Raw genomic sequence first — 27,447 nt, forward strand, 5'->3', positions numbered from 1 at the left:
AAAAGAGATTGCCAATAACCATTACCAACTCATAGTTGAGCAAAGACTAATTTAGCCTGATGAAAATTAAAGGCTAGGAAATTGGGATGTCAACAACAATTTGACCTACGATTCCCAAGAATCTCCTCTTTTCAAGGAGGTATCCACCACTATTGTCTCTAACCACCACAATTTCCCCCAAATACCAACACTTCAGCATCTAAAAATTTCCCAGACTAATTTTGCACTGAAAAATAAGGACTCATGTCTAATTTTGTTTCATAAAATATGTTCACCTCTGGAATGCGTCCCAGGTCATAGGACTTATGTCCACAGACACAGTGTGAAAAGCATCAGTGGGAAGAGAAAGCACAGGAAAGTAAAAAAAACAAAATTCACCACCTCCACAGTTCTGACTATAGCCCTGAGACTAGCGCAAACTTACTTTCTCCCCTAAATTCTTACTCCTGATAATTAGAAAAACTACCAATGACGATACTTAAGAGGAAATTAAGTGGGGAATTCTGCCTCATATCTACATTCAGTCTCACCTGCTACTACAGTTTCAGTCCATATATATTTAAATTTGTTGTGTGTGTTACAGTTTGCAATCTGACCTCACAACAATCCTATAAAGAAAGTAGGGCAGATATTATTACTCTAATTTCAAGGATGAAGAAACTGAGATTCAGAAAAGAATAGCAACTTTCTGGCCTAAATTAAACCAAGACCTCTGACTCTAAATCCCTTATGCTTTTCAGAACACCATGATGATTCTTGAGGTCTTTTGGCCCCATTCTCTCCAGAGAAGATAAATCCCAGTCCCAATCTTCCTGTCACCACCTTCCATGGCACTATTCACTGGCTCTTTGTGTCAGAATCTAGCAGTTTCTGCAAGAGAATCCCAAGGTAGCACTAAAGGGAAATCATTAAGCTAAATATAGTTGGAAAACAAAGAAGTTTGTTAAACGGCTGGAAGAACTGATATTCCTGCCCACTTAATACAAGTTTCCAACTAGATTAGCTAACTACCCAGCTCTATAGCACGTGCAAACTCAGTCTAGGAAGACTGTTGAAAAATAGACAAGACCCAAAGCCAAAGACCTAGGTTCTAGTCCTGACTCTTACTTCTTGGCTATGTGACGTTGGGTAACCTCCTTATCTTAATTCCTTCATATGTAAAATGAGAATAACACTAATTACTGCCTCACAAATACTACTGAGTGGAGGATTAAATGAGACAGTGGATGTGACAGTGCTCAAAGTATAAAGTTTCTACAAATAAGCCAACTGAAAAATATCTTTCCCGGAGACTGTTTCAAAACACTAGTAATCAGTGTTTTCTCAACTATGCGCAAAAAACTACTCCAACCAAAGTGAAGGAATATTCATCTAGGTTTGTCCTATTTTTCCAAATTATTTTTAGTGTCATGGAAACCTGTCTACACATGATTTTACTTGACTTGAAGATTCTTATAAATATTCATATGGTAAGCTGTTGTCTTAAAGCTGCTATGAAAATCTGCTTGTCATAGTGGAACATTTATTGAACATCTCGCATGTCCCAGTCACTGTGTTAGACATTTTCAGAGTTTATTTCAATTGGTTCTCATAAGAATTCTTTGTGATGTATTTTATCTCCTCCTTATAGATGAAGAAACTGAAGTTCAGAGAGAACAAGAAATTGCCAAAGGTCAAATATGTGCCTGCGTCACTGAGGAGAAGGAACACCAAGGAGTGGCAAGGGGAAATTTGGAACACTGTTGTCTAGTAGTTACAGAACATGGTGGTGAAGACCACAGACTTGGAGTTGGACCACCTGGGTTCAAATCCCGGGTTCACCATGAGCTTTAATTTCCTCCTTTGTAAAATTAAGTTAATGATAGTAATTTATTTCATAACCTAGTAAATGAGTCAATATATCTACTTAGAATAGTCCCCTGCCTATCATGTGGTATACCCAATACATTAGGAATTATTATCATCATTTCCACCATCCTGCTAATCCAAACTTCTCACCTTCTTCCCTCCCCTGAAACTTGTAGGCTAACTAGCCTAAATCTCTCCTACACACCTTACTCATTACTGTTGTTATGCTGTTGCTCTTTCTCTTCCTTTTAATGGAAATGTCTCTCTCCTTCCCCACTAATCTAAATCCCACTCAGCCTTCAAAGTCTAGCTCAGATCTAACTCTCTGTGAAACATTTTCTTTCCCGGCCCATAGCGAGTTCTTCTTTCTCTGAACAACTCTTCATACTGTCAAACAATCTAACTTTTAGAAATCACATGATTTCTAAGGGCCTCTGAAGATAGATGATTTAGTCCAAATTCTTAATTTTTTAAATAGAAATTGAGGCTTAAAGAGTTAAACTGCCTATGGTGACACAAAAAGTTAGTTGGCAAAGTAGAGACTTGAATCCAGATATTTTAAATGTTTGCAATTCTCTTTCTAATATACTATCCTAATTTTGTCTTGCTTGAGATTCTGTATAAGTTCTCAAAACTGAAAGCATATATTCTATAATTATCTGATTCCAAGTATTTCACTGGTTTTGTAGCCTTCATGGCAACAAATACACTGGAGTTAGCAGATGTTTGCTGATTTATTAGCATATCAATCTTTCATTGGTGATGTCAGTAAACACAGGACTCTACAGAACTTAAGTTCTCACTATGAGCTATTCACCAGTGGGTGATAGGGACTGAAGAGGGAACTATATCCATATGTATCCCTAGAGTGGAATCACAGGGTCCAAAAAAGAAAAGACTCACTCTCTATCACTGGAACCTGGAAGTATAAGAGAAACACAGTCTCCAGCTGGGTTACTATGATTAATATTAGGGCCCTCCAAAGATTCAAGTCCACGATACATAAAGGGGACCTCAATTTCCTCCTACAAAGGCCAAGCCTCTTTTTTTGCACGATTAAATCAGGCTGAAGTTATTGCATAAATTTGTTAGGTCCCTTGAATGGAGAAATGGATAAGAGGTAGATATCCTGGAAAGGGATTATAAGCTGTGCTTGGGAGGATTGGAATGGAAGAATGGTCCTAGACAGAAGGAAGAAAAGAAAGAACAGACTCTAAAATTTGAGAAAGGCTCAAGTAAACAAAGACATCTTAGTGCCTAGGCTGAGAAAAGGGAAGAAGTAGAGAGCACAAGAGATGTTCCCCACAAAGAAAGAGCAAGCAGGGAGTGTTCATGCACATCAGAAAAGAGTGAGAGAGAGGAAGAGTAGGTACGTCATCAGTCTCATGTAAGGAGGGCGTGGGACAGTCTAATCTAGTAAGAATAATTAATGCTTTTATAGCACTTTACAGTTTATAAAAAGATTATTACATATACCACTTCTTCTTGAATAGTCACTTTGGTTAATGTAGCTGCTGTTTGTTCATATTTACAGGGAGCTGAAGAGTTGCCTTTGCTCGTCATTTGTATTTTCATCATTTTTTTCAAAAGTAATTGATTGGCCCCAAAAATAATTACTGAAAACCTTCTTTGTCATACCAAATGCTAGGGATACGGAAATTAGTTATAGTCATTGTCCTCAAGGGGATCTCATCATTGAAGGTGTGGAGATGGAAAGACAAATAAAACCTGATTATAATACAACAAGCTAATTGCAATGAGAGGTAAGCAAGTGTAATATGGTTTCTAACACAAATTGAAAGAATTTAAGAAGGGAGTAAGTCTCATTCTAACTCTAGAAGACTCAACAACTGAACTGAGTCTTGAAGATATCCAGAACTGTCCAGGCAAACACACAGGAGAAGAGAAATCTTTCAGGTAGTAGTAGATAGACATAGGGGCATGGCACATTCAGTTAAACCTCAGTAGTCTGTCATGGCTATATCAAAGTGGGTGAGGAATCAAAGAAAGGGAGGACTGAAGAGGTAGGCAGAGTCAGATCGTGAAGAGCTTACTGTGTACTTTCTTTCAACACCTTTCAGTCACAGTGCAGTTTAGTCCTCCTAAACCATCCTTTGGATAACCCAAAGGAATTTTTTCACTAAAGAGAAAGAAACAAGCAGCTTGCATGGCCCAAGACTGGAGTTTCACCCTGAGGGAAAAGTTCTCTGGATACGGCAAGAAAGCAGGATTAAGTTTAGAAAAATGGGCTCCTTGAGAGCCAAGAGTCAAGATAGGCTAGGGAAGAGAAAGTCAGTCCTCAATTTTATTCCATTTGCCCCTGCTCTGTTCAGAGCTGCCATGGACCAGGCAATACTTTTCAGTATTGTGGGCTGCTATGGCTCTCATTCAGCACTAAATCTCTAACGATTATGATTTGGACTGGTTGAAAATTAGCAATTAAGTTACTTTGTATTTCACAGAGCACAAGTGAGAGCAAAACTGTTCTGAAGCTATATTTCAATGAATAAGGATGATTTTCAACATAACAACAAATACCTCTAATCCTAGAATACTTCTCTCTCTCCACTGTTCCCTTCTATCCCTTTCCTCATCCTGTGGATCTCTCTCTCCTCAACTCAATTTGGCAAAGATTTACTGAACTCAAACTATGTTTCAGATACTCTGCTGAATGATACAGATACAAAAACGAAAAAAACACTAAGCCTGTCCACAAAGAACTCACTATCACATAACGGATCATTTTGTTGAAGTCCAGTGATAAAGATATCCACAGGACTGAAAGAGGGCATGGAGGCGACATAGACGCCTAATATAATCTAGAGGGTAAGAGAAGGATTTCTGGAAAAGGAAATATTCATTTCAGTCTCAAAAGATAAATATGAGTTTAGTCAAGAAAAGGAAGAAAAGAGGAGGAGAGGCAACTACAGTAGGAGTAGACAGCATAAACGAAGACTAGAAGGAAGAATGCCACAATGTGTGAATGGAACCGCAAACAGTTCAGTACTGCTGGAAACTGAAGTTTAGGGATGGAAATGGTTAGGAGGCTGGAGAAGTAAACAGGGGTCAAATCACAGGAGGGCCATGAACTTTATTTACAAGACACGGGAAGACACTGAAAGGCTTTAAGCAAAAGAGTGAAAAGGTCAAATTTGCATTTTAAATAGTTCATTCAAGCTATTAAGTGGAAAGCATAATGAGACTTGCAGATGTTCTAGGTGAAAGCTAATGAGAACTTGAAACAGGCAACCATTTAGTGTCCTCTGTTGAGACAGAGAATATGAGAAGAGCTGGAATAGGAAGGAAAGATAAGGAATTCAATACTGGAACAAATGACCTTAAGTTACCTTTAACCACCCAGATGGAGATATCCAGCAGGCAACTGAACATATGTCTGAAGATCAGGACAAAATTTTGGGCTAAAGGTAAAGATTTGGGAACTGATTGCATTTAGGAGGTAACTGACATCTTGAGAATGGATGGACCAGGGAGAATGTGTAGAGGGAAAAAAGAAGTGGGAAGAAAATGGAGCCCTGAGGAACACTTACATTTAATGAGGTAAGCAAAGGAAAAGAACAAGAAGAGTGAGAAGGAACTTTAAAAAGGCAGGTAAGAAGAAAACAAAGAACGCAGTGTTCAGAAGCCAAGGGACCTCCAAATGGAAGCTAAACATGTCAACCAATCACTGCAGGTGTATACCACCACCTTCCTTTGGATTTAGCAATGAGGTAACCTAGCAAGAACAATTTCAGTGTTACGGAGAAGGTGGAAGCCCAATGTCATGCAGGAGGGCAAATATGGGATAAGGAAGTGGAAACAAGAGTGAGATTTCTCCATCATGTCTGGAAGGGTGATTAAGAGGGTAAGGAGTAGTTTTGCTTCTTTATTTACAAGGATGAAGCAACCGTTAGAAGAAGCAATCAGTAGAAAATAAGAGTATTGAACAGAAGGAAAAAGAAGGGATGAAATTTAGAGCAAGGTTATGGAGAAGGCAGGAGGGGAGGGGTCTTTTTTAAACAACAGTACCCTCATCCTCTGAGAACAGAATAAAGAAAATGAGTATTGAGGTAAGAGAGAGAAGCAGAACAAGAGCATTCCAAAGGCAACTGTGTAATAATAGCACAGAATCCTGAAAGTCAAGTATGTGTTCAGGGAGAGGGTAATCCAGAGTGCAAAAAAGTTTAGGATTGAGAGAGCAGTGAGAAATGAGTCTAAAAAGATAAGCTGGAGCAGGTTGTGAATAAGCCTAATGAGCAACAGTGTCTTAGAGAAGAATGTTAAGAAGGAAATTAACTCAATAAGATCTGCGAATGCTTTTGTTTTGTTTAAGAATACTCTGGAGGCCAGCCCCATGGCCAAGTGGTTAAGTTTGCATGCGCCGCTTCTGTGGCCCAGGGTTTCGCAGGTTCAGATCCTGGGTGTGGACTGAGCACAGCTCATCAAGCCATGCTGAGGCAGTGTCCCACATAGTAGAACTAGAAGGGCCTACGACCAGAATATATAGCTATGGACTGGGGGACTTTGGGGAGAATAAGAAAGAAAAAAAAAAAAGATTGCCAACAGTTGTAGCTCAGGGCCAATCTTTAAAAAAAAAAAAAAAGAATACTCTGAAAGCAACGTGAAAGATGGATTGGATAGGATAGGGGAAAAGAACACCACGTTAAAAGGCACCACTTTTTAAAGCCATTCTGTATATATTTCTCACTTCCTTCACTTCCCTCTGCAACCACCCTTTCTTAATTAGTCACAAGTGAAGCTGAAGTAGAGCTTTTGCAGAATTCACTTCACTTCTTAAATAAAGATTTATGTGGTCCTGTCCCTAACTGTTAAACATAGCTGAGTCAAATGGGTAATGTTTCTCTCTTATTAAAAAGAACAAAAAACCCTCTAAATTATATTGCCTTTTAAAAACTATCAAAGAAAGCCTTCAATAATTTTGTCTTTGAGCCAGTAGCCCTCAATTAAAAAAAAATAATCATAGGGGCTGGCCCCATGGCCAAGTGGTTAAGTTCGCACACTCCACTTCAGTGGTCCAAAGTTTTGCCAGTTTGGATCCTGGGCACGGACCTAGTACCACTCATCGAGCCATGCTGAGACAGTGTCCCACACAGCACAACCAGAAGGACCTAGAATATACAACTATGTACCGGGGGGACTTTGGGGAGAAGAAGAAGAAAAAAAAAGACTGGCAATAGATGTTAGCTCAGGTGCCAATCTTTAAAATAATAATAATAATAATAATAATCCCCATCCCTGAAGTCTGAAAAATAGACAATGACCTGCACAAAAAAATTTGGATAACTCAAAAAAGGGACCAAGATAGGTGGGGTACCTGTAGTTGGAAACAGGGAAGGATGCAATAATCACTAGTATGGCTCTTTACCCTTTACAAAGTGCTTTTGCAGCACCTTATTTTATTCAATTCTCACAACAATGCTATGAGATATACATACTGTTATCTCCATTTTACAGATAAGGAAACTAATATTCGTCTGTGTTATTCCAGAACCTAGAACAGTGTCTGGTATATAGTAGGTCTCCAATGAAAACATATCAAAAGGCAGGAGTGGGAGGCTCAGAGAAGTTATGTAACTCTGGTAGGGTCATACAGTTAATGGTGGAGCCAGATCTCAACCCTAGGTCTTCTGACCCTTAATCCTATATTCTTCACATTGTTTCATGCTGGTGAAAAGGAGAAAAGGGTGGAATGATTGAATATAATCATAATCTGCTTTACAACGCTACATGAACTGATAAAAATTTCAGAAATGCCTGCTGTCAAGCAACAAACACCAAGGCCAGTCTACTTCCTCCTGTTCTTAGTCATGCTGCTTGAGCATCCTTAGAGTTCAGGGATCTGTGGTATTTGTTCACTTTATTCTCTCCCCAGGTCACCTGCCCTATTCTAAGCTGCCTTCTCCTGCTGTTCTGAAGCAGGGTCTGCAGAGTAGAAAAGCCTTCTATATCATCCTCTCCTCTCTCTAAAGGGCTTGGTGTAGGCTTCTGGTACTCAATTGCATCTATGCGGGAAGCTAAAACAAAGGATGACAATGCTACCCAATGAGTCTGCAGAGGTCCCACTCACAAGATTTAGAGGGGCGCACATAGTGTGAGTGCCATTAAACATATAAAAAACAGGATGTAACTCTCCATCCTGAGGCATTTAACCCTGCCTTCACTCTATGTAATCGATCTGATCCCGAAAAAGCTGTGTGTATATAAAATGTTTGTAAATTTTTGTAATTTCAGAAGCAGCGGGGCCCTTGCTATTTAAGTGAATTACGTGGTAAATCCTTTTGCAAAAGAAACAACCTTTTTTGTAAGAAAAAATAATCTCCTAATTTTTCTGCTTGGTAAATTTATCTTTTTTTTGTAGAACCCAATCTATCAATCTAGGTTCAAATCCTGATACTTCCATTTAATAGCTATTAATACTGGACAAGTGACTACTTTTATAAGTCTGTTTATTCATCTATGAAATGGATGTTCTATTTACTGCTCAGGATCACTGTGAAGATAAAATGAGATAATGGGTACGAATATGTTGTGTAAACTCTACAGCACAGTGCACATGACAGGGATCAAGAAATAAATGCTATTAGCCAACACTTAAACACACGTCTACAAAAGTTCTTAGATCTATTAAGGAGAGAGGAACTCAACCACAAGTCCCCAGTTCCCATCATTGAGAAGGAAACACACACAGCAGCCATTACAGGATGAGCTCCCTTTTTCAGGATACCACAAGGTAGCAATACGGTAAGAAAGAGGGACTGAATGGAGAGTACTCGATGATGAACTTTTCATCCAAGGTCATGTTTAGTCATTTATTAACCTATGCCTCTTCTTCCAAAGATTTACAAGCATTACTACACAGAATAAACTAGAGAGCTAAAGTTTCTGAAAGAAAATGGCACAAAAATTGTAACATGGAATAATGCAGTGCTGTAAAGGACCTTAGCGAATGTCTGTTTCAGTCCTCTCATTTGACAGATTCTAGAAAATCAAAATCCAAAGAGGCAAAGTGGTTTACCCAAGAATACACGGAGGCACACTTTTATGGTACAAACGTTTCTAACCACAACGTCTTCATTCCTCAAGACAGTCCACCTCTGTTCCCATAGCACCCTTTACATACTAATTACTGTACTATACTAAATTCCTGCTTAAATGTCTGTCCTCTCCCCTATTGGACTAGAAGATCCCAGCAGACAAGGATACGCAACTTATCCTTATATTCCCAGCACCTGGCTCATGTTAGATGCTCAGCTGCATGGAACATATCCCAATTAAAATTGTTTTGTATATTTTAGGGAAAGGTATCCAATTTTGGAAAACGCGCTATTTAGGCCTCCATTACTTTTTGCTTAGCAACATATTGAAAAGGCAAATCTAACTATAGATCTGAACTTGGGTTCAGAAAGACAGTAAGTAATCTTAGGTAGACAAGGACAGTAAGATAAAAATGGGTCCCTGAAAGGAAGATCATCATTATAGCAAAGTCTTACTAACTTTATTATATTGTTAGATTTTGATGACTAAGTCTCTGCCTCCTTTAACCATTTTACAATGACTTTAGCTGAAACAACAATAACACAAATAAGACAGTGAAATTGGTGGTATGGATACAATGTGATATGTTTCTATGGTTCTTTTTCAAGCAGTTACTAACAATTTCACAATGAAGCTTTACAAGAAGTACACACAACATTATGTTTTAAAAGAAAAAGGATTAAATTTGAGGGATATACTCAAAGAGTGACTTAAGAGTAGAAAGAAATTTGAGCTGGAGTCAGAAGATGTGAGTTCTGGTCTCCATTCTCTAACTTTTTATTTGACCTTGGCAAATCATTCCATTTCTCTGGGCTAGATGATCATTCAGGTTCCTTCAAGTTCAAATGCTATAATTATAAAATCGAAAGTCCCTATCAATCCTTGAGAGAGTCAGGGATGGAGAAAGACAAAAGGTAGAAAGGTAGAAAGATTGATGGTAAAATAGAGGGATACTGTGGTACTGTGGTATAGTGGGGGAAAAAAACCTCGGTAGAGAGACTAAAGTTTACATTCTAGCTCTGATTCTGCCATTAACTAGTTGAATAACCTTGGACATGTCACTTTCCCTCTTTAAATCAAGATTCCCCCATATATAAAGTAACTGAGATGATCTTCTGGGCCTAATAACCCAGAATTCTAAGCGATAGGCTACTGTTGCTATAAACAATGGAATTCTATGGAATCAGTATGTTTATGTTAGTCAGAAACAGGATGTATAGATAAAATATTTAGCAGAGAGAAGCCTCAAACCTCACTTGAGCTTCCCCCTCCCAAGTTTCAATTAAAATTTTCTAGAGCCGCTCACAAGCACTGGACCAGACGACTTACTTTGAATTCCCCTATTCTTAATGAAATGCCTAAAGGATGACCAGAAAAGAATGGGAACAGGTGCTGCCTAGATAATACATCAATCCAATCTCTTCATTGTCTCCCTCTTTTCTACGAGTGTACTTTCCTTATACTATCCACTGTCTGGACTTGGCCAAACCTATCTCTTTTGATTCAAATTCTTCAAGGCTCAGTTCAAATCTCACCACTTCCATGAAGCACTCATTTCCCACTCTAGCCCACATCCATCTCTCACTCTCTTAAACTTCTATAGTAAACTTCCATAGAAGTAAGTTTACTTCTACAGAAGTAAACTTCTACATTGCTTTGGCAGAGATTAAATGATATTCGTAAAGAGTTTAGCACAATATCTGGCATATAGCAGTTGCTCAATATATTACAGCAGTGAGTGTTGTTACCAAACCTTTACCACTAATCACATACCCTTTAGTTCAGTGCATCTTAAATTTAAGGTGCATGTGAATCACCCAGATATCTTATTCAAATGCAAATTATGATTCAGCAGGCGTGAGGTGGGACCCGATAATCTGTAGTTCAAAAAGCTCCTGGTTAATGCCAGTGCTGTTGATTCAAGGGCCATACTTTGAATACAAGGAGTAGTTTTTAGTCAACTTTTTAAAAAAGTGATTTATCTTATCTATCCACCTGGTTAGAAAGATCTTAGAAGACAGATACTATGTCTCATTTTTCTTAGCATATATATCCTATATATGAGAAGGTGCTCAATAAACATCTGTGGATTTATCATATCTGCAGTCTCTAGATAATCTAGATAATCTCTCAAACACCTGGGCTAAACTGATTTTCAAATTAAACACTGAGACACACTAGGATGAAAAATCTCACTTGGTCACTGGAATTGGAATCACTGGAACAGAAGCAGGAGAGAATCTGAGTGTAAAATACAGAAAAAAACAACATATACAAGTGGATGCGTGTCCCTTGTTTAAGCACAAAGATCATTAAAGTGCAGTCTTAACTGCACTTCAAATTTAGGTACGAACCTTAAAAGAAGACATGCATTTCAGGCAATATATATATATATATATTTTAAAACTAATAATAATTACTAATAAGGCATATAGTGAGCTTGATTTCATTTATTTAGGGAAGCAGATACGTTTTTCAATAATCTTTTAGTGTGCAATTAATCCAAAGGTGAAGCAACCAACGAAAACACATTTCAAGCAAAAGAAAGAGAGAGTGAAACACCCTCCAGTTTTCCCATCAACCTGGTCAGTGGTAAGGTCCCCAATTTCCATCGCCCACAATTACACTGATAGAAATTCAAAGGACTCTGTTGTGTATTAAGGCTCCTCTGAGAGGCTGCTTATTTTAAGCCATTCTTTCAAATCTCCAATTACTTAAATGCTTGTCAAAACTCTCTTTTTTTTAAGCATTCTGTAATTCAGATGGGACCAATATTCTTAAATTCTACTGGGAGACTACACTCTGATTTCCTATTCAAGGACCAGGAAAATAATATTGGGCATATATGACATCTGCTCACTGAATACTATTATGGGTAGCTTAAACAGTGAGACAAATTTACTAAAATCAGCCTTTAGAGCAAAAAGCATCCTTTTAAGTCCCTGTGCTTGTCACAAGCGGGCACCTGCTCCTTAACTCAGAGACTGTTCAATAAAACCACTCATCAATATTTAACTGAGATGCTTTTAACAAATTTAGACACGTTAGAAGAAGACAAACTCTGGAATTCTGAGAACTGCTATTAAGCACAGAAACACAGAAGCACAGAACTGCTGTCAAGCGCTAGACTCAAACTGGGTTTATGAGTTTTAATAAATCAATGTTATTACTTCAGAGAAAATCGGACAACAGTTGGGAGTCAGCCCATAGGACAGCGGCTTCTATTACTTCCATCAAAAGTCTAGTCTCCAGGGCAAGGCAAATTCTCCAGTTCATGCCAGGCAGGCAGTCTTGCTGGAGAATAGTACTATCCAGGAAGAGTTTCAAATCTCAAGCCACTGAAGCAGTTAGCACTAAACACAAATCTACAGCAGCCTCATCCTACCCATACAGATGAGTATCTTTCTACCTGCAAGTACCTAACTTGTAATTAGGTTTTACCAAAATAAATGCCTTCAACAGGGTGGGAGATTAGGACAAAGTGCAAGAGGGTCAGATTCTTACATAAAAAATGAATCACCAATGTTCTCATTTCTCGCCTCTTCTTCCTGGCTTTTCTTCAAGACTCATCTTTTGTGAAGCTTTCTCCAATAACTCTGGCTCTCACTGATCACTCCATTTACTGAATGCCTGAAACACTAGTCTCGTCTAACAATTCCAGATTCCTTTTTGTTAAGTGTTTCATGTTTCCATTTTATCTCCCAAATTTGAGTGTGAGTTCTCTGTAAGGCCCCTACACCACCTAGCCCTTAGAGGGAGCCAATTATTAATACTGCTATTACTAACATAATAATAGTGAGGCAACATAACATAGTGAGGTGGCAACAGAGGAGTTAAAGGGGCCTAAGTTCGAATCCCGGACCTACCATTTGCTGGCTGTATGACTGCAAACACATTACTAACTTTTTGTAAGCCTCAGTTTCATGGTAAGAATTCAATGAGATACATATTAGAGCACCTAGTACAGGGTTTGGCATATAATGGATGCTCAATAAAGCTTAGTTACCTTCCCTTCCCACTTCATACCTTCCCACTTGTTAACTTGAACTGAGTTATTGTCCTAGGGGGCTGCCAAGGAACCGTCATATACTCATACCTATCCCATCACACTCTTGCTTGTGCTTTTGTCATTTCCTAACAAAAGTCCCTGCAGATTTTTCTACTCCATTGTCATGAGAAAAGCTAACTACACAAGTCACCCAAATAACTACTCAGAATGGTCATATTAGGGGCCAGCAGGAGGGCATCTCCACATCTGCATCTCACTTTCATCACACGCATGCCAGCACTCCCTCCCTCGGGGTCTCCCAGTGAGAAAATGATAGACAAAAGCAGTGAAGCAGCCAAAAGAGGAAATGGCGATGAACAGCTCTGCGGTCCCTCTGTGCCTTCCTCTTGGGAGGAAACACTCAGGTCCAGTCTTCAACTTCAACTCTTGTGAGAAGGAAACAAACAGACAAACCCTTGCTGTATTCCAGAAGAAAGAGGAACCGAGCTTCCTCACCTCTTCATTTCTTCAAGCCCTTCACCTGTCAACTCCACCCCAACCATCCCCTGGGTCAACTTTCTTCTACATAAAACAGAACCTCTTTAAACTGATTTGTCTAAACGGACCTCATGCATGCTTTCACCAACTGGAGGTAACATCTTCCCCCAGCCTTCAGCACTCTAAGTTGGAACATCCTTCAAAAATAATAATAACTCTTGAAGTTCCCCACCTACTGCATTAAGGTGGATATCTTTTTGTGTCCCTTTAATGTTCCAGAATATTTTACCTCGGTCATCACCTTTCCAGCTGAAAAAGCCCACCATCACTTCCTCCCCCAACCCACATACCAAAAAAACAAATAAAAAAATCCACAAATGCTTCCCCCCCCACCTCTAGAAGTACAAATACAAAAATGTTATTAAACAGACTTCACCGCGCTCCACAGCAACAAGCCCGTGTACCCTGGGCTCCCGCATCTGCGATGCGACCAACCTTGATGTCAATACTGAGATCAGCCTTCGTCCGGCGAGGTGAGAAAACACCCGCTCCCCGTCTCCCCTCCAAAATACCCATTTCCATTCCGAATTCACCCGTGCCTCATAAACGAGAACCGTTGTTATTGGCCTTAAATGTCCCTTAGGCGACCTGGGACCGTTTTCACCCCAGCTTTGACGTGTCTAGACTGAAAAGTCGGTCCCCTCCGTCCCCCCCTCAAAAAAAAGAGCCCTCGATCTCTTAAGCCTCTGCCCCGTGGCATGAAGCAGTTTCTTCTCTGACGTGTCTTTGGGGATCTGAGACAACTGAAGAGAGATTTCACCTCCGGAGTCACCTCTCCGGGCCGGCCACTTGCACCCCCGGCCCCACCACGCGCCCACGCTCGTCCCCAGCTGCCGGCTGCGGCACCGCGCACACCCGCCTCTTCGTCGCGGGCAGCGTGTCCGCGCGGCCTCCCGCAGCCCGGCAGGCCCCGGGAGCCCGAGCGGCGGCGGCGGCCGCGCACCTACCAGTCGGTGTGCGGCTCGTCGACGACCAGCAGCACCTTGGCCTTCCTGGCGGCGGCGGGCGCGGGCGCGGGCGCGTCCACCAGGCCGGCCGAGGCGGCCGTCTGCTTCACGGCTTGGGACAGCGAGCTGAAGAAGCTGCTGCCCACCGACGGCGCCGCGGCCGGCTGCGGCGCGGGCTGCGGCGCGGGCGCCGGGGCCGGCGGCTGCCTCCGCTCGGGGCCGGGCGAGGCGGCTGGGGGCGCCGACGAGGCCGAGGCCGCGCCCGGGCCGGGGGGCGGCGGCGGCTGCTGGGGCTCGGGCCGCTGCAGGTCGGTCATGTAGCCATTGGGCAGGTTGGCGATGAAGCTGCTGTCCGACAGCCGGCGCCGCAGGAAGTTCATCATCTGGCTTGAGGGGCTGGGGGCGCGCGAGGCGGCCGGGCCGGGGGCGCGGAGGGAGAGGCTGAGGCGCGGCGGCTGCGGGCTGAGGTGACCAAGCTCCGGCCGCGGCTCGCGAGCCCAGCAGACAGCCGCGGCGGACTGGGCCGGGCGGGCCCGGCTGCGCGGGGCTCGGCGCCAGGGAGCGGGCGGGGCCGGGGCGGGGCCACGGGTAGTCCCGCCCCAGCCGCAGAGCGGGCGCCGCCCCCGACTGGCCGCCTGCGCGCGGGGCACCCAGCGGCGGGCCTCCGGGGTCTGGGGACCTGGGGGCGGAGGAGAGCCCGGCCTCCTGCCGCCTGAGCGTGGCTATATGGGGCTGGCGTGGGAGTTAGTGCTGCTCCTCGAGAATAGGAAAAAGCGAGCCGAGAGTCCCTACCACCTTTTGGGTTGGGGAGGAAAGAACCATGTCCCACCCGAGAAGGAGGCGAAGGAAATCGTCCTCACTCCTTTTGGAGGGAAGAGAGGTGTCAGCCCCCCTACCCTGAGGTGAGAAAGGAGCCGTTCCCGTCGCGCGCGTGCGCGCGCACACACGCACACACACACACTCACACTCACGCTTTAGTGAGAAAGAAGAACCACCTCCTTTCGCAAAGCTGGGAGAAAGGTGCCATCTCCCCAGACCCCGGGTGAGGGAGGAAGGAATAATCTGCCCCCGCTAACACACACACCCTATGGTAAGACCAACAAGAACTACCCTTTCCTCAATGCTGCGGGAGAAAGACCGCCCTCACCCCGAGGTGAGGAAGAGAAGACTAGTGGGGAAGCACAGGGTCATCTCTACTTTGGGGAGGAGGGAAGAAACATCCACTCTACCCTGTCTTGGAAGGCGGTGCAGGGCGCATTTTTGGCTCCTGCACTATAGGGATGGCTCAACTAAGAGCACTACTTCTCTCCCCTCCTCCTCGACCAGACAGGGAAAACGATGTGTAAGACTGGAGACCTCCCTGCAGGACACCCAAGTGGGATTTCTAAGGCTCCCTCATCCCTTCTGTGTTTGCCCCTCTGAGCAGCGTTGGTGCATCCTATGTAATACCAAGGTCATCTCTTCAAGGTGTTTCTTTCTGTTTTTTTCAGTTCATTGATTGGCCAGATCTGCCCCGACCTCCATGAAGACTTCTCTGATTACCACCCTCCCATGTGCACTCCCTAAATCTTATGTGACCTCTGGACCTTTGTTTTCACCTCTCATGACATATCCTTAATCCCTGTGTTGTACTGGAGCAGGATGCAGCAGATACACTTTGCAGGCAGACCACCCTGGGTGATGTATGACCTTGGGCAAATTAGCCCTCTGAGCTTCTTTTCCTCAGCTGATAAAAGGAGCTAAACAACCCTTTTCAAAGTTGTTAGAGTAAATGAGATACTGTAGGTAAAGCACCTGGCACACAGTAGGTATTCTAGTAGTGGTGGCTGGTTTCTTATTTTTATCTGAACTAGTTCTCAGTTAATATTGGGCTGAATGGAATCCATGAGTGGCTTGTCAATAATATTGGCAGGCAGTTCTTGCTTCCTACATTCCAGCTGGCACTCACCTTGGGGCTTGGAGATGCACAATCCAGCTCTGAGCCAGATACCCAGTGATGTCTGAGAGGTCTTCAGCCAACTATAATAATACAGCGGTCTTCCTAACTCCCATATGCCAAGCAGTGGTAAGAGCTGGATAGACTGATATGAATGGAAAGTGGCCCCTGTCTGTGAGAAGTTCACAATCTACGTGGGCAAGAGGAGAGAGTGGGGAGGATAGACACAGGAACATTTAACCACGATAAGATATGAAAAATGCTAAATACAGTTGGGCATGGTGGTTTAGGAACAACGAGGAGTGAGAGATTCTGTCTGTGAGGCTTAGGGATGGCTTCTCAGAGAAGTTGACATTTGAGATGAGTCTTGAGGCAGCTATAAAAGTTTACCAGCAGAGAAGTGGGGAAAGCACTCAGGCAAAGAAGGCCTGGAGGAATGCTAGTTGATGACTCCTCCATTCCTGGAGCCTTCCCCCAATCCTCCAGGGTGGGTTAAGTGTTTCATTGCCTGTGGTTGGCTTTGTCATAGCCCCTGAGGAAATTACAATAAAATATTCTGGTAACTAGAATGTAAGCTTTTCAAGGGTAACGTTATATCTTAGCCATCTTTGGACCCCAACACCAAGTGCAGTACCTAGCACAGAGTAAGGACTCAGCTGTTTGACAATTGAACTATACTGTTACCCAACCCCATTCTTATATCTATTGAAGAATAAAAGTAAGTCACTAATAACTAAATAAATTTAATTTAATGTATTGCCCTTGCTATAAGTATTTTTTAGAGAATCAGAGGAATCTTTTTCCAAAGGCAGGAATCTCTAATAATGGGATTTCAGATACTGTATCTTGTCGGTTTTTTTGGATGATTGCATTATCTCTCTTTGTATTTCAACAAGGAATTCCCCCTAACCATTAAGCTTGTAGTGTATGTATAATATTTAAAAATCAACCAATTCACAAACATGTTCTGAGTACCTAATACCTGCAAGGCATTATGCTGGGCACTGGAGGGTAAAGAAGATTTAAGAATTAATAAAACCCAAGTTCTGCCCTTAAGAAGACAACTCATAAACATGTGAACACTTCACTAGCAATAGAAGAGCACTCTGTGAGTGACAAGAAAGTGGAGCAGGCAGTGAGCATCAAAGGAGCCAGAAAAGAAAAGATCTCTGGGATTAGAAGAAGATTGCACAGGGGAAGTAGGGCTCAGACCTTGTAAAACGGGTGGAATTCAGATAACCAGGACAGGGTAGAAAGGCAGCTGCGACAGAGAGGATAGCAAGAGCAAATCAGGGAAGCTGGACTGGATAAGTCAGAAGAATGTATAAATCTACTCCTTGAAGGCAAAGACCTTAGCTGTGTTATCACTATATTCCTTGAGCCTTAGAATAGCACCTGGCAGATAGTATGCAATCAAATATTTGTAAGAGAGGCTGTAGTTGTGTGTATGTTTATGTTGCTAGTGCCTATCCAGTTTTCTTTTTAGATGGCAAGCCCCTCAAGGTGAGTGATCTCATCTTCTGCTTCTCTCAGAATTATCTACAAAGCCTTATATAACATCCAACACACAGTTGGTGTCCCAATCTTGGGTGCTAGGTCAGAATGTTCCCAGAGAATTGCTTAGCTATAGATTCCTTCATTAATACAATGGAGACCCACAAGACCATTGAAAATTATTTATCAAATATTCCATTAATTTATTAAATTGTTCTCTGGTAGGTTCTAGTAAGAATATTACTCTTATAGAAGAACAGACTATTTTCTTATAATTGGGCATGGGCGGTCATTAATCTGTTGTATATGATCAGAAGATTTTCATTAGCTGGCACAACTGTAAATCACATCTGCTTAAACCAATATTCTCCATGATCCTCTGACTCCTTGCCAAGAAGTGTCTCTGCAGCATGCAAAGATACTTTATTATAAATGGGCTTGGGTTTTTAATGAGCTGTAATGAAAATCTTTCCCTTATCCTTACTTGTGGATCCCAGTTCCAGATGCAGGGAAAATATAGCACTATTCGTTTATCTTATGTCCTGCCTTTTCTCTGGAATTGAAGGGAGAGTAGGATTTGGAAGTGCTACAAAACGCAAAATTCTGGTGCAGTTAGGGTCTTTTCTACGTATCTCCTGCTGAGACCAAGCAGCCGTTCTCCATCTCCAAGTGGAAGGCATTTCTCCCACAGTAGTCAGTGAGGGAGTCTCCTCTTCAGTGGAGGAGACTAAGCCAACTGTTAGAATCTCAGAGGTCTCTTCCAGTTCTAGAAGCCCAGGACTCTTTGAGGTCCTTGTTTGTGTAATCTTTATCTTCCCACTGAATTGTAAACACAAGTAAACATCTGGCAACTGCACATGAAAGAATCTTGCTAAAATCAGGAACCAATGTAAATGCTTTAGCACCTCTTTAATCTCTCTCTTCCCCTGAGCAGCAATGTCGAGGAGAAAGCTCACAACAGAGAAAGGCAGGGTATGAGACTGAGGAGCAATTGAAGTGCCTTCCGCAGGCAGAGCTCAAAAACATAGCTTAAAGGAAAACCTGGCATGTGAGCCACCTGGCAAAAGCTTGTTGTCTCGGTGTCCTTCCAAACAAGGAAGTTTGCTGGAACATGCCACCCTTGGCCCTTGCTCACATCTTAAGATCAGAGACCCCATTCAGACTCAACTGCCCTAAAGAGGAATAGAAAAAAATTGAGATTCTTGAACCGTGGCTTCTAGTCCTGGCTCTATCGCTAGTTGGCTTTGCAGTTGTCAACAACTTGCTCAGCTCTCTGGGCCTCTTACGTAAACAGGGAGTGATGGGTCTGCCTTGGGCCTCTCATGAGATAATATGGGAACATTTTGAAAGTGGCAAAGCTTTACCAGAAGAGGCATCGTTATTGCCTTGCATACTATCTTGTTACCTGTCGTTTGGAGAGCCTGGTCGAATTGAGAGTTTGTCATCTCCACTCACATGGGCCTTCCCGACACTCAGCCCTTCCTCCTCCACTTCTGTACAGAGGACAGCTATGTCCCCAACTTTGAATTCTCCAAAGGTGACCACGTCGGCTGAACCAGTTTGCTATAATTAGGAATCACACAAATATAAATTCAATTCCTAAATCTGCCTCATGGTAACTGTGTAACTTTGAACAAATCACTTTCAGCCTCAGTTTCCTCATCTGTAAAAGAATGGTGATAATTATCATGACAACCTTGAAGGACTATTGTGAGGACTAGATAAAATCAAACATATGAGACTTTTATAAGCTGTAAAGCGCTATGCAAATGTTAGCTCTTAATATTTCTAACACCAGGGGAATCACAGAACTTGCCAGCACCACAACTAATATACAGAAAAGGACTCTCCCACACATACTTATCCCAGCTCCCCACACATACACACCCAAGAGAATTCATGGAAGGCAGGAGGTCGACCCTCTGCAGCTTCCCCTGGGCTTAGTCAGACCTGCTAAAATAAATGCAACAACCACTTCAGCTAATGGCTTCTACCTTCCTGGGTGACCTTGAACAAGGCACTTAACTTCTCTCTCTAGGCTTCCATTTCCTGGCCTGGGAAATGAGGGAGAGGGAGCAGAGCTGAGTGATCCCCGAGGTCTAGTGTTGTGAGATTATCTGGGTGGAGCCCAACAGGGAGAAATAAGCACCTGATGTCACCAGGCTGAGTCAAGGAATACAGGGGCCGAGTCTGGGGAGCAAACACTGAGCACTGACAGATGGTTTTAGGGAGAGAGAGAGAGAAGCAGAGGCACCCAGGAGAAACACAGGTGGCATGAATTCTTATTCCAGGTCTGCTCCTGACTTAAGGGAGTCAGAGATGGTCCCATTGCCAAGTCTTCATTTCTGACAGTATTGGGGACACAATAATAACTACAACTGATTGGATGCTCACCACGTGCCAGAAACCGCCCAAGTGTTATCTCTTTTAATCTCCCACACGGGAAACGTTAAATCTCCCCTTTTTACCAGTGAAGCAGTTAGACTTCAGAGAGGTTACACCAACTAACATGAGATCTTAGAACTAAAGTTGCAGAGCTGGGAAGCAGGTCTAGTTGCCTGCACAGCCCATGAGATTCCCTATTAGGATATACTGGCAGGCCCCTTAGAAAGGTCCCACCTATCAGCAGCTTGCCTAGTAAACACATTTAACAGAAGCCATAGAAGAAATAATGTGCCCTCCTGGACTCTCCTCATAAGCTTCCTTGCCATCTCCCTTTGCCCAGAGTCCTGCAGACATAGAAAGCTTGGTGCAGCAAGAATCCTGGGTAAACATTCCTGCCCAAGGAACAAGCTAGCCTCAAGCAAGAAGAATCTAGCTGATGAGACACCCCTCCCCCATACACCCCAATCCTACTCCCACCCAGCTTGGACCACAGCTCCCCACAGAGCAGCTCTGGCCTCTTGTGGGATGCGGGTGTATCGGCTGTTGCCATGGTGATAGAGGAACATTTCTGTCATGCACACAGGAGCAGCGCAGAGTGGGTTTCCTCCGCCCGGGGAAACTCAGAGGATTCATCAGAGGATGTTTTCTAACAGCATCCACACTGCTTCATGGATAAGAGAAAGAGCATCTCTTCTACTTAGCATTTGACTCACCCCAGGGACAGGGCTGAGCTTTCTGTACCAAGTCGATGCAGAAGGCAATCCCCTCCCTCTACCTCTGGTACAGTTCATCTTCAGAGGCACCTTCTAGGTGGTAAAAGAGATACTTACAAAATGCTAGTGAATGGCGGGTGTGTTTACAGAAACATTTGCAGTCCGTGACTCCCCAGTCCAACTTGGCTACTCCTAGACTGTGGACCAATTAGATCTTTAGCATCAAAGCCATGTGAGTTTATCCTCTGCCTCAGCCACTGACTAGCAAGGTGATCTCATGCAATTTCTTTAATGAGACTCAGTTTATTTATCTGTAAAGTGGGATTCATTACTCTTTGCAAAGTTGTTGAAGAAAATTAAATGAGATCATGTGTCAATAGTGCCCAATACAGTATCGGGCACGTAGTAGTTACATGTTCATGATAGCAATTATTTTAAAGAAAGAAATGTAATGAAACAGATGTTCTGATTTGGAGATAGATAAATATTTGAATCCTTGGCTCACCACTTAATGGCTTAAGAACTGTGTAATATTCTGAAGTCAATTTTATTTTTGACTCTCAATTTCCTCATATGTAAAATGAAGAGGTCACGACGAGATTCATAGACTCAGGACCTATGAGACTCTATGTGAAGGCTTTATTTAGAAGGTATGCTTATAATTTCTCTACTGGGAGCCTGAGGATTTGGGCTAAAAAGAAATGAAGAAGACATCTTCTTTACTGGTGAAACGGCATATGGCATCAGTGGCATTACTCCTTAATGTAAGTACCTGTACATTGAGAAGAACCTTTCCCCCACCGCCACCCCTGATACCACATTGTATGAGTTCCTGCATGGCTGTCCCCAGGGAAAGATTCCTTAGTGCCAGGGCCAGCTCTGAGCAGATGGCCCCATTTCTTCTTCTCTTAAAAACAGCCAGCTCCAGGGATCAGAGAAAAACAGAGTCATAGTCCCAGGTTGAACACTTGACTGTTGTATTAATGAGTGTGATTCAACCTGAGAGCCCGTCAGCACTCTCTCTCCATCCCCTCCCCTTCACCCTGCACATCTGTAGGACTCCACCACAGCTAGAGGCCCTCAGGAGGGCTGAAGACACCTAGCTAGCTTGCTTGTCCCCTGTTCCTAATCAGGAGTGAGTCAGTATTCCTAGTTCTTGGTTTTTATCTTCTCCCTATACTGTCAGTATCAAGAGAATGTCTTTTCTCATCTCCAAAATAGCATCTGGTCCCTTTGAAGCAGGCTAGCAGTAGGCTCTCTGCCAGCGCCTTTAATTCTTGGAAGATGGAAGGCATCCCCCAACCAATTATCTAAAAGTCCCCTTGCCTGATGATTCAGCCAACCCCTCCATCATGAGCCAGTCCTGGGTATCCTAAAGTCACCTTGAATAGATCAATAGTAATGATCACTTCACACATTGCCTTGAATTCTTACAGCAACTCTACAAGGTAGGAATCATACCCTCATTTAAACAAATAAGGAAGCAGAGGCTCAAAAAAGGGAAGAGAATTCCCCAAGGTCACACAGCCTGTCACAGAGAAGCTGAGATTCAAACTGTAATTCCCAACTTTAGGAGGAAGGGTTGAATGCTCACTTGCCCACTTGCTTTTCCTACAGGCCATAGTGAACACTTTGGAAAGTGCTGGGGATTAGAGACCATGGCAGCCAAGGGCTCCAGAAAATCAGCCCCTGTGTCATCTCTAGTGTGCCTCCAAGCCTTTACCCAAGCTATTCCCTCTGCTGGCAATGCCCTTCTGTATCCCTTGGAGCACGGTGCTGTAGAACCACCACAGGCTTTGTGGTAGACAGAGCTGTTTTGGAATCCTGATTGTAGCACTTGCAGCATTATGATCTCAGACAATTTATCTAATCTCCCTGAGATTTTCTTCCTCTGTAAAGTAGGGCTATTTCATAATGTTGTCACGAAGATTCAAGCTTAAAGGGCCTAGCATGGTGCCTGGCAGTTAGCAAGTGCTCATGATTATAACCAGTCCTTCCAAACACATCTCAGGCACCACTGCCTCTGTGAAGCCCTCCCTGACTGTGCCTCTGTGCCCTAACATTCATTCATTTTTTTCCTTTCTCCATCCAACAAATATTTAAAATACATAAATAACTCAGTGATAGTACTCAGCACGCAATATTGTAATTATTGAGTCATGCTCTCCTTCCCTCATTAGACTGGGATCTTTCTGAGGGCAGAGATTTCTACTGAGTCATCTCTGAATCCTGAATGCCTAGTCCAGGGCCTGGTGAGAGGAAGGAAGAGAGGAAGGAAAATGAAAGAATAGAAGGAAAGACAGAAGGAAAAGGAAACAAGTCATAAGACTGCTTATGAAAACCTGCTCCCCAAAATACCATGCCTCAGTATCCAGGCAGACAGACAAAGCACCTGGTCCTTCCCCAGCCTCGTCTGCAAATGCCTCCCAATTCCACCACTAACAGCAGCCAACCACAGGACTAGAATATCAATGACCACCTGAATAGGAAGCCTCAGATGAGCCCTGCATTGAGAGTGGAGAAGGCAAGTGGTGAGCGGTAAGGCGCCTCTGCAGAAAGGAAAATTCCGTCTTTGCCGCCGTTGGGGATAGACAGCCGTCCCAGGCCTGGAAACAGCGTGTGCGGGCTGTTGACTGAGCTCCGCCCACCTCCAGCATCTGCGGCTGCAGCCCCGGCAACAGCTCTGCCTGGCAGGTGATGAAGGCAGCTACCGACTCAGTAGGAAGGCAGGAGACTAGCCCAGGTGGAGGGGCCTGAGCCCCAGAGCTCATAAGAGCTCGAGCTTGGAGCCCCATGCCTTGTGCAAAAGTATCCAGGAGGAGGGAAGAGGGTCTTCTTTGTCCCTGCTCCCCAGGCAGTGTCCTTGCCCACCACCAAATCCTCTGAGGGACTTTTTAAAAATTCCATTCTTATCCCACTGTCGTTCCTCCACAGAGGGTAAAGCCCCTTGGTAGCCAGGCATTCACGATTCTCCACACTACCTTGCTAGCTCATCTCCTAGCCTTTCTTGAACTGCTCTGCAGCCATACTTCACTTTTTTCTTTTCCCCAAACAAGGCATGCTCTGTCATACCTCTGTGCCTTTGCTGATGCTGTTCCCTCTTCCAGAAGTACACCCTGCCCGTGCTTTGCTGTATGAGAGTCAGTTTCCCAGAAGCAGATCCTGAGACGAGGATTTGAGTGCAAATAATTTGCTTAAGAGGTGATCCCAGGAAGCACCATTGAGGAAGTGGACAAGTGAGACTGGGAAGGGAAGGAAGCCGAAGGTGCATTAGTGAGCAGGTTACCACTTTGGGCAGCTGGGGCCCTTTCCCACTGAGCAATGCCGGTAGATATTGTAGGACACATCTTGGAACCGTCCCACTCAATGGCTGGGAAAGCTAGAACATTCACCCACCAAATCTCATTCAAGAATGGCTGAGTACTGCTCCTGGGAACATAAACTCACCTGGTAGCCTGCCCTGCACAAAAGCCAGGCCCATCCGACCACCAGAGCTAGCTCTCAAGTGGAGAGTTATAGGGTACTAGTACTCTCTGATACCCTTGCCAGACTAGCTAACAACTCCTTGTCTTTCAAGGCCCAACTCAAAAGACAATACTTCTAATCCCAAATAAATTTCATATCCCCTTCCTTTGAATTCCCAGGGCATGTTAAACACACCTCTATTGAATGTTCTTTCTTATTCATTATGATGACTTTCTGCCTATCTTCCCCCACTGTACTGTGGGCTCACCTAGAGCAGGAATTGTGACTTTATCCATTTCTATGTCCTCAACTCCGAGCACAGAATGGCACGTAGATAGCAGGTGCTCATTAAATATTAGTGATGGCAGAGAAGGCTAATGAACATTGGTGAATTCCAATACCAGTCCAAGATTCCATTTTTCTGGGAGGATACCTGACAGCCTATTGCCTTTCTTGATTTGAGGAGAAAATCATGTCACATCTTTAGAAAGTATAATCCTGAATGCTACCTCAATTCCTCAAGGTGATCGATTGTCAGCATGCCCAAGGTAAGTCTATCCAAACAGTCTCAGATTGAAGCAACATAAGCTTTACTTTGCCATCTGCCCTGATGTGGACGGACACCTCACAGTGGATGAAAAGGCATTGGATTTACACAAATTTGTAGTGTATAACAAACGTAACATCGTCAGCCTGTTTTAGGATCCGTGGCACCCATCCTAGAGTAGCTTAGCTGTATGGCTAGGGCATCCCTTCGCCAGAACCCTCAGAAGTCGTCTCAGTCTCAAGGGGACTGGGTCTTACCTGCAAGCTGGCGGCAGGAACTGGAACCCAAGTCAAATCAGATGTGAAGTTTCCCCAGATAGCCTGAGACAATACTGCGAGAGTGGAGATTTAAAATTGTTGCCAAAACAGCATCCACTTAGGAAATATGAGGAGAGGGAAAAAACATGGATTAGCAATAAAAAAGATAGACTATCCATCAGTAAACTTAACAAGATGCATGCAAATTCTATTTGAAAACAAAATTAACATTACTAAGGGACACCAAAGAACGCTTAAAAAAAGAAAGGTGTGTCATTTTCTTGGGTAGGAGCACTCAACATCATAAAGATGTCATTTCTCCCTAAATTAATCTGTAAATTTAAGGCAATTCCAATAGAAAAAATACCAACAGATTTTGGGGGAGAACTACGCAAACTGACTTTGACATTCATATGGAAAAATAAACAATGGTTAGCTCGGAGGATTCTGAGAAGGAAGAGTGGAAAGGGAAGGACTGGCTCTCCCAGGTGTGAAAACATGGTATTCGGCTGCAGTAATTTAAAAAGCGTGGTACATCCAGAGACAGACAGATCAATAAATAGAAAGCTCAGAAATAAACCTAAATACACCTAGAAATCTAGTCTAGAATAAATGTGGCCCTTCAAATCATTGAGGAACGGGATGATTCAATAAACGTTGTTGGAATAACTGGATAGTTATCACAGGAAAAACTTAAATTGGATCCATATCTCACACAGTACAGCAGAAAAATTTCAGATGGATGAAAACCAAAACAGTAATAGAAGAAAATGTAGGGAATTTTGTTTATGATCTTGGAATAAGGAATAGCTGTCTAAGAATGACATGTCCCAGTCATAAAATTAAAAAATTGACAAATTTGACTGCCATAATGTTTCTCATGGAAAAAACCCTCTCATATTCAAAAGGCAAAAGACAAACTGGGAAAAATACTGGCAATTCATACCACAGGGGTAGGACTTAATATATTAAAATCTTCTATGTATCAATAAGGAAAAAAATAACAGTTCTATAGCAAAATAGGTAATAGACATGAAAGAAAGAAAATACAAATGACTTCTAAACTCATGCATAGTAAGAGAACTGGGTGACAGGGAAATGCCTGTATGCTCTTTTGTATCCTAAATTTTGCACCATGTGCCTATATCACCTAGTTAAAAAACAAAACAAAACGAAACAAAACCTAAGCTCAAAAAGAAAACCAAAAAGAATTACTTTTTTAATATTAATCAATAAGACCCTGGGTACTAGTTGAAAGGACAGCTGTGGGCGTCGAAGGCATACATGAAAAAACAGGTAATAAAGTCAGTAACTGAGAGAGGGGATGGGATGGGGAAGTACAGTGCGGTGATCAATCACACAGGCTTTACTGTACAAGTCCCCGACCTACTTTGTTCTAGGGGTGTGACTTTGGCAATTGACTTCATTCCATGGCCTTCAATTTTCTCCTTCTGTAAAATGGGAACAATCACAGTCATTACCTTATAGGGTTTTTCTGAGTTTCAAAGAGGTGATGCACGAAAAATGCTTAGGATAATGTCTGGCATATAGTAAATGCGTGAATGTCACCTTGCGCATGCTCGAAAGACAGTGAGCATGACAGGTTAGTGGCTGTGCAGGGTGGATACAGAGTCCTAGACCTCTGACCTTTCCAACCTGACTCCTGTCAAGCTGTGTCTGGACTTCCTACTGGAGTCACATAGTCATCTCCTTTTATCTCAGAAGATCCACAAGAAACACATACTCCAAATCCTCTTTTGCAGTTATTCTCTTTATTTCTGAAAGCTTCTGATACCTAGGAATTACAGATTTCTGTTGACTTATAAAGGGCTCTCAAGCCTTGAAGTCTCCTGGAAAATTCCATTATGGCTCCAAATACACTAATCTATAACTGTGGCTCAATTCGGCTCATGGTAAGAGTTCAGTGTGTGCATTTCGCACTGTGCTGTGGCTATTCCACCTCAGGACGTTTCAGTAAGACTATCCCACCCACTCATTGTATTCCTGCCAGACCTTAAAAGCAAGCTATAAATGGTAGCTGATACCCTAGGCAATCCTGCAAGGCCAGTGGCTCCCCACCGCTATCTGATCCCAACCTACCCCAATCAATCTGTCTTCCAGGTCTGAACTCCTGGCTCCATTCCCGGACTTTGATCCCTGCCTCTGGCCCCTTCTAGATTTTTTGCATCTGGTACTTCTTTGGCCTTTGGATCTCAGGGATCCTGAATAATTGTTGATTTGCATAACCGTTATTGT

General features: G+C 43.0%; 1 protein-coding gene across 1 annotated transcript in view; it reads right to left on the reverse strand.

Annotated features, from left to right (window-relative positions):
- SYN2 (synapsin II) overlaps positions 1-14,919 on the reverse strand; it is a 174,613-nt gene extending 159,694 nt beyond the window's left edge. The window contains exon 1 of the mRNA XM_044754059.2: positions 14,395-14,919. Coding sequence (XP_044609994.1) covers positions 14,395-14,777 — 383 coding nt within the window. The 5' untranslated portion in view covers positions 14,778-14,919. The remainder of the gene's footprint in view (positions 1-14,394) is intronic.
- Between the last annotated feature and the right edge of the window lie 12,528 nt (positions 14,920-27,447).

The sequence above is a fragment of the Equus asinus genome, chromosome 21 (genome assembly GCF_041296235.1).
Source record: "Equus asinus isolate D_3611 breed Donkey chromosome 21, EquAss-T2T_v2, whole genome shotgun sequence".
Classification (NCBI taxonomy): Eukaryota; Metazoa; Chordata; class Mammalia; order Perissodactyla; family Equidae; genus Equus; species Equus asinus.